Below are 8,533 nucleotides of genomic sequence, written 5' to 3' on the forward strand. Positions count from 1 at the left end.
GACCGTGCCAATGTGTTTAGGTGGTTCACCCAAACTTGGGCTACGTCTTCAATGCTCTTGCTGTTAAAACAAATTAACAGTTCGAGCATGTATATATAGTTGCAATATCTCTATAGTCTATACCCCTAGCATAGGCACGTGTTTATATATATATCTAATTAAATTAATGGATATATTTGTACGTAATTCTTAATTGAATTGCATGTATCCAAAGTGAAGTAAGAGATTGAGAAATGGAACACACAGCAGCACGTACTAGGGCAATATCATTATCATAATGATACTGATCATCAAGTAAATCCACGTAGGATGAAGTACATCATTGAGCTAGCTAGCAAACCCTTTAATTTATTTAATCAATATTATATTGTAATTTGTGTAGTGAAAATTAAGCATGATAGAATTGGCCATATATAACATCCGAATAGCAGGGAGATGGGCCTTTTTTGTGTATACTTATTAATTGTTGTCGTACCAGAACTGCTTCTGGAGATTGTCGACCAAATTCTTGTCGACTTGGAAGGCCTTTGCAAGAACATCATCAGAGATGGGAGGGTCGGAGCCGAAGACAGCATTGGCTATGGTGATGACTCCTGGGTTCTGGCTGCTCAGCCCAGCAATGGCCACAGCCTTGGTGTGTCCCACATTCTGTTGGAAGTGAATGAGACCAACTGGGAAGACAAACACATCTCCCTTGTTCAAAACTTTGGTGAATAGCTTGTTTTTAGCGTTTGGAAGGTTGGAGGTGACGAATCCAACGTAGAGTGTGCCTTCCAAGACCACAAGGATTTCAGAGGCACGTGGGTGAGTGTGGGGAGGGTTGATGCCGTTTGGTGCAAAGTCTATGCGAGCCAAGGATATACCGAGAGTGTTGAGTCCTGCTATTTGCTCCACATTCGCAGGTGTCACTTTAGAACCAACCGCGTTTGCTGTGCTTTGGGGAGTCAACCCGGAAAAGAAGAAATCGTTTGCTGATGCAAGCTTTGGGTCCTTGCAGAATTTCCCATTCACAAACACTGCTTGCACAAAAAAAATATATAGTTCATGTATAGTTGTGGGCATGCATTCATTAAGGAACAAAATATATATATACGAATGGATTGTACATATATATGTAATAATTCTTCATGTATAATAATCATATATAGTAATGCATAAGTATATATACCAGCAGATTGGGTGTCATTAATATCTACGCAGAAGTCCTGCAGAGGACTGGGGTCAGAGGCAGACACTACAAGGAAGGTTGCCAATGCCAGAATGGCAATTACAGTAACTGCAGGGAAATGAACAGCTTTCATCATACTGATCGAATTATAACTTATAAGCTTGCTTGCTAGCTTAATTGGTTGGCCTCAAACTTGTACTGTTTTGTGTAGACTACTTAATTGGTTTGAGTCTGAGATCGATGGATGAAAATCCTGCATTGGGTATATGCCTATTTATAGCAGCTTGGAGCTAGACGCTGAACGAACTGGTCTTTGGAGCTAGACACTGAAAGAACTGGTCTTTGATTTTTGTCGAAGCAGGTAACGACTTGGCTAATTTTTCCTAGCAGGTAAGGACTGAATTGGTACGTTGATTAAGTCTTTACATGTGAATGTGAATCGATCATCCCAAACAAAAAAAAACAAAAATCAAAATTTGAGCTAGGTACATTAATTAGACTACTTGCTCCAACATATATTTGATATTAAATTCCTCCTCTTCCTTCTCGAATGGATTTCTATATATGATGTCAATTTCTTAAATTAAATGTCCACAATCTTTTCTGTAGATAGATTAGAGATCACAGAAAATGCACTAATTAATTGTTAGCACTAACCGGATTGTGCATTTTAATTCCTTTTGGTTTTGGGAAATTTCATTAAATAATCCACTTTAATATATTATAGCTTCAATTTAGACATTTTGCCATATATATATATATATATGTTCATAGTTGTTCATAATTAATTTATTGATTCTCATTATAACCTGAAATTAGATGCTGAAGAATTATTTCAAACTACGAAGTTTCATATACCTACATGTGAATTGCAAATCTTATTATGCTTCGTTTTGATATTACCTGACGTTATATAAGCATTTGAGTTTATATAACACTCACTATATTGATTTTTATATATGCACTTATGAAAATTTTCAGTTGTGAAGGGGAGAAATGACCGATCATAAAGAACGGCGTGAAATAGCATAATATGCATATACTAGTCTTTTTTCATACCATTCAATATGAGAATGAGAATTGAATGATAATGCAAATATAGTGAATGCATTTATTCGAAAACTAGATGCATATATATACAACTAAACTGCAAAGTCACATATAGAAGTTTTATATATGCCAACATGGATTGATGTCCTGACAAGATAGTCCATCAATTTGGCTGAAAATCGTTTATTGCACACATGAAGCGTGAAAAATATATAGGTTCCAAAGTTTAGCTCTCCAGAAGTGGAGATCGAGTATATGAGATGGTCTACACAAGCCCAATTAATTAAATTAGAAGATCCACATTCTCTACACAAATAATCCTAGAAGAGATGATAGTCCCTGAAAAGACTATAAAAGTCCCTGAAGAGGCATGGGTACCCAATTATAAAGATATATTTATATCTAATATATGCATGCAAATGAGAATTGTGAGATCGTTGATATAATGAAGATATATTTTGTTTATAGTAGCTACTAAAAATAATCAGGGGCTATAATAATGTGGAATCACGTCTACTATAAATGCCGACAAAATTAAATGATTGGCCAAACTGGAAAGAGACAATTTTAGTAGAATTGAATATCATTAAAAATGTGGAATAATAAGGACCTATAGTTCAAACACCAATATTGTTAACCTTGAAGGTTATTGAATGTTTGAAATAAAGTGAATGAAATCACTATGGGTTAAATACAAAAATGGTCCTCTAATTTTCACTCGTATCTCAAAGTGGATCACGAACTTTAAAACATGAGAAATTTGCCCACGGACTTTTCAAAGTGTTTCAAGTCAGTACAAATGTTAACTTTCATCCAGTCAGTTGACGGAAGTGATCATGTGCACCACACATGACCACTTTATGGGGGTATTTTTGTCCATTCAGAAAAAAACAAAATTAAAAAAATTAAAAAATTAAAAAAACAAACTGAAAAAATTTAAAAAATTAAATGGCCAAGAGACACATTCCATTGAATGGGCAAAAGGCATATATGTTCATAGCCATGGTTGTTTTAATTCAATCAGTGTTTCTTTATGAAACTTTGTGTCTGTTCAGTTTTAATTGAACGTATACCAGTGACTTACTGAAGGATGACTCTATATAAAACAAATCAATGTTGGGCCTATTACTTTATAAAGCCCAATACTTAATTCCTTTCCACTTACATTTTCCATTCAGATAGAATATGATATTTAAGCAAATAAATATTTCCATAATAAATTTAAATATTCATTACTTAAAATATCATAATTCTAACAATCCCCCACATGAATGAAAATTGGCACAAATATATGCATATGAGGATGCAGACACTAGAAAGAGTTACTTATTGGAAAGTTATTGAATCAAGATACGTAGCTTGTGGCCTTGAACCTTCCCTAGTGAAGGACTATCAGATTTACTTGGCTAATCAGTGAACGCAACGTCTTGAACTATTCAGCCGTTGGTGTAAACCAAGACAATAGTAGTCACACAATAATCTCCCAGACATATTTTTGTTCTAACGGTTGTGTTCATTTTGGCCTTGAACAAAACCTGGTCTTCATGAGTGCTTTAGAGAATTCAGCCCTACGTAAAATTCTCATAGAAACGGCCACATTTCCACTCATATAGGTGACTGCTTATAAGGAATATCCTGCCATACCCCACTTGGATAAACCAAGATATAGAATCATTAAAAGCATAGCTTAGCCTATAATCACATTGCAGCCAGCACTGCTTCGTCTTATTAGGAATGGGAAGGAGATTTTATCTCCGCAGTGCTAGGTCAGAGCATACCATAATTTAGTTGTCCCTTTTAAACCTAAATCTTGGGATCGCCAGTCAACTAGGTTGGGTTTGCACTATGGCTTCTCTTTTACTAGGGCTTTAATCCCATTTCCTTTCGTAAACTTGCTCTCTATTCAAACCTTTCGTAAACGGATCCGCTAAATTAACTCTTGACTTCACATAGTCAATGGTAATGATATATACCACTAGAGAGCAGTTGCTTCACGGTTGTTATGTTAAAGTTTAATTTAGGTGATCTATTCACTTAATTAACTTGATTAAATTCACTTTCAGTGATCAGATCCCAATTTTAATTTTATATGATCATTCATGAACTAATCAAACAGACACAACTCTGACGTTCCAGTAACTAAAATCTGAACCTCCAGATTTACTTGTAAAATTAAATCAACTTCAGTAAATGCCACAAGTCAGAACACACCAGGGAATTGAGTGACACCCTATGCACTCAAAGGATCCATCAATGTAGGCATCCCAGTGCTATCAACAACTAAAGTGGTGTGTGGACAGATTTAACAAACTTTTATTTAGCATTCATGGTCTAAGTTAACATGCTAAGGTGAAGTGTGTGATCTTGTGAAGATATTTTCGAATCAATAATCAGCAACACATAGGAAAACAGATCACAAACAAGCCACACAATTGTTCACCCAGAAAACCACTAACGGTTAAAAACTGGGGGTCTTTCCAGCTGACCAAGCAATCCACTAAAGAAGAAGTTCAATACAAAGGGAGCACACAGCACACAAGCTCAATCACTAAGTCCTAGACTAAGTGGCAGCTTTCTTACCCCTTTGTGCAACTTCCATAAGCAAGGCAATCGGTCATTCATGAAGAAGGCAGCTCCAACTCCAAGCTCATCAACCCATGTCACCAATTCGCACCAAGCCCAGTAGATTCATCAATGCATGAACATGATATGCCAATGTAGGATTCTTAAAAAGAAAAGATCAACCTTATCAAGCTAGAGGCATGAAAAGGTTGATAATGAATCCTTTAACTAAAATCTAAAATGAATGTGTTTGAAGAATATATGAAAAGATTTAAACACTCAAACCCATTTAGAATTTTAGATGAAACAAAACAAGTTCAGAAAAATCTTTTTGATTTTTGAAGAATTAAAAGAACATTTTATGAATTGTTAAAGATGAGCACTTAACCTCAAAAATACCCAGGCATGAAACCTGAAAAGTACACACTCAAAATGCTCATACACCTACACAAAAAGATCTGAACGGAATGCACCATATACCCGTACACACCCACGCAACTTTCATGTTTGCCCGAGCCACGTGGAAGCCAATCAATGGCTGCCCACAAGAGACGAATCAGGGGCATATTCTCTTTGTCCTAGAGGGGTATCCTAGTATTACTAAGGATAGAAATGAGGAGCTGTAAAAAGGAATTTTGCTTTATTTTGCAAAAATCAGAAATGGGGAAAATGATGAATAGTGCTGATGTGTGAAGGTGTGTGGCGTGAATGGCAAAGATGCAATCAGATCTGATTGATACAGTAGGGGAACCAAGCCATGTGCAATGCACATGCATGTTTAGTAAAAAACAGAACATGGGCTTTCAATGAAATGGGCTGTAAAAGTAAAACCCGAAATGGCCCCACTATAGTGACTGTGACTTAAGTATCAACCACTGTACGTGAAAAACATTGTTCTTTATGATCAGTGAATGACTAGTCAAATAGACAAAAAACTGTTATTTTCATGAAATGAATGAAGTGCAGTATACCTTGTGTCTTTGTTCATTCTTGACTTCTTCAATACAGCTGAACTTGTCCTTAATCTAGCCTAGAGCTTGTGAGTGATTAAATACAAATAAATACAATTGTTTTGACAAGGAAAATAGCCAATATAACAAATCCTAGAAACTAACAATCTCTCCCTTTGGCTTTCCTTGACAAAACATCAACCCATTCACCTCACAAGACTCTCAACACTCAGCCCAACACTGTGTTATAATGTACCTACAAGAAGAAGTACTTGCACAACACAAAATATGATAGTACAGCAACCAATGCAATTTAAACACAGCAAGCAATGTAGATTAAACAAATACATTCTCCCCCTTTTTGTCATGGAAAGACAAAAGGACATACATAAAAGGAAAGTTCAGTTCAAAAGCACAGAAAGTTGGAGAGATATGCAAGAGAAAAATACATGCTGAAAGAGTAAATTCCATAAAAGTCTGACTCCCCCTAAATTCTAACTCCCCCTAAATTCTAACTCCCCCTAAAACTGAGAACCGGCAGCAGCAGCAGCAGCATCTCTGTAACGGGCTTGCATGGCAAGTTCAAAGTCATCTACAGGCTGAAAAGCTACTGAGCTCGCTGGCACTGGAGAATCGGTGGGGCCCATCTCTGGAGCGTCATCGGAATGATCAGGAATGTCAGCATGTGGATCACCATCCTCAGTATGGAGCCCATCAGAATAAGGAACGATGGCAAAGGTAGCAAAATGAGCTGTGTGAGCTGCTAGTTGGGCCATGAGGTCCGCAATAATAGCCGATTGACCTTTGACCTTGGCAAGAAGGGCAGCGTTCGCTTGTTCAAGAGAAGGAGCCTGATCCCCTCGCTTTTTGCGAGCAAAAGTTTCACTAACCTTCATGACTGTTTTCGTGTAGTCAGCCATAGGCTCAGCAAATGTATCCAGGTCAGCCACAGAAGAGACACCACTTTGGGCACAAAGGAGGTGAATAAGGAGAGGGAAAATGAGGGCACCCTTGTGGTCACGACCACTACCGATTGTCTTGGTCTGAATGTGTTCATAAATAAGAAAGCCTAAGGGAACAGGATCCTTATTCAGAAAAGACATCATCACTTGAATTTGCTCCTCAGAAGGGTGCGAATTGTGGGAGGTAGGAATAATATTGTGACGCACAAAATCCCACAAAAACCTGTGAAAAGGTTTGAATTCGGACTTCTCTAGTAACACACCGTCCTTTAAAGGGGTAGCAGGGTTAACATAGGCCACGGCCTGGAAGTGAGCAGCAGTATATGACCGAGACCGTTCTAAATATTGCAGGTAATCAGTGTGGGTAGATTTTTTTAACCCAAGAACCTGACAAATCTTACTAGGTCGAAAATAAACATCACAGTTGCGCACATAGACATTAAAACCTGTTCGGGCAATGCGACTTGGAAAATTGGCATAAAATTCCTGAACTATGGTGAGGTTGTAGGAAGGGACTGTGTGATGGAGGTCATTCAAGGTGGAGACTTGATAGTCACTGAGGAAGGAGAAGACTTGACGAAAGAGATGGAGATTAAAGTCCTCTAACCTGTAGTGGCGCTCAGTGACCACAGAGCGGAAACGCACAACGCGAAAGAATCTCTTTGCCCATCAAGTTGTAAACCGATTCTGCCCATTGATGAAATCTTCTTCCTCACAGTCCTCCGTCGTGGATTGTCGTTGACGGCTGCGAGAGGGGATGATGGTGGAGCCCGACATGGTGAGAAGCCCGATATTGCAAATCGAGGCGCGAGAAGAAAAATGTAGGCCGAGTCGCGATAGAGACTGAGTCGCGAGAGGGAAGGTGCCGACCGAGTCGCGAGCAAGAGGAGGAAGGCTGAATCGCGAGAAGGAGAGAGAGAAGGATGCGGCAAGGGAAGAGAAGAGAAGATGAAGATTCTGAAATTTTAGGGCTTTGAAGGAAAAAAGAGGGGCGCGTGGATTATAAGGGCTGCTAGAGAGGAGATAAATGTCCGAAAAACCCTTAATGAACAGTGATCCAAAGTGCAGAATGGCTCTGTGAAATTGACTGTATTTGACGAGTGTTAGACTAGTCAAAATGAACAAACTGCGTACTGGAACATAAAACAGCCATGTGATTTGACAAAAAGATAGAGGAATCCTTAAAGAGTTGGAAGCAATGACACACAAAAAAAATCTATGAGTTTGATGTGCTTCAGGGATTTTATTTTTGACAAAACAACAAACACAATTGAAAAGAATTAACCACCAATATCAACACTCTAATAGATATGGAAAATGAAGATTGCAAATTTTGTGCAAGAAAATAAGCATATTTGGGATATAGGGAGGTCAATGCTAGCATTCAAGACTTGTTCAAGATGGAAAAACAATGTCAAAGACAACCAAAGAGGTTAAATAAGTTTCATCCACAACAAGAGATTAGAATGAAACCACTCAAGAGAATTTCTAATTTGGGAACAAATCTTGAAAGCAAAGTTTTTCAACTCATGACAATGGCTATGAGAAAATTGTTTTCATTTGTTTTGTTTAGGCACATCCCAAGTTAAGTGCAATGATTTGGTCCAATTTTGCGACTCTTTACCTTAGAACACCATAAAAACACCTTATTTCTCCCTAGGGCCGTGACTTCTTTGGTCACACTTCCTTTTTTGTTTTTTGTTTTTTGTTTTTGTTTTTTTTGTTTTTTTGTTTTTTTGATATTTTTGTATGGTGCACATTTGTTCAAATGAGGAAAACTTAGCTGAAAATAGGTCATAAAGGAGAAATTATATTGAAAGGCTAAATTGCATCCTCAAACA

At 37.7% G+C, this 8,533-nt stretch overlaps 1 protein-coding gene across 1 annotated transcript; it reads right to left on the minus strand.

Moving 5' to 3' along the window:
• Positions 1-290: 290 nt before the first annotated feature.
• LOC147292475 (germin-like protein subfamily 1 member 14) lies at positions 291-1,304 on the minus strand. Its single transcript, XM_086234560.1, has 2 exons — positions 1,169-1,304; positions 291-1,016 (listed from the first exon to the last, which is right to left on the minus strand). Exons 1-2 carry the CDS (start codon positions 1,302-1,304, stop codon positions 460-462), a joined length of 693 nt encoding a protein of 230 aa, XP_086090686.1. The 3' UTR covers positions 291-459.
• Positions 1,305-8,533: the final 7,229 nt, after the last annotated feature.

Source organism: Dryas octopetala, chromosome 2, assembly GCF_963921425.1.
Source record: "Dryas octopetala chromosome 2, drDryOcto1.1, whole genome shotgun sequence".
Classification (NCBI taxonomy): domain Eukaryota; kingdom Viridiplantae; phylum Streptophyta; class Magnoliopsida; order Rosales; family Rosaceae; genus Dryas; species Dryas octopetala.

Coding starts and splice junctions, on each gene's coding strand:
- LOC147292475 (XM_086234560.1), bottom strand. CDS start 1,304: ATGATGAAAGCTGTTCATTTCCCTGCAGTTACTGTAATTGCCATTCTG. Junction 1,017..1,168: donor TAATGACACCCAATCTGCTG/GTATATATACTT, acceptor TTGTGCAAGCAG/TGTTTGTGAATGGGAAATTC.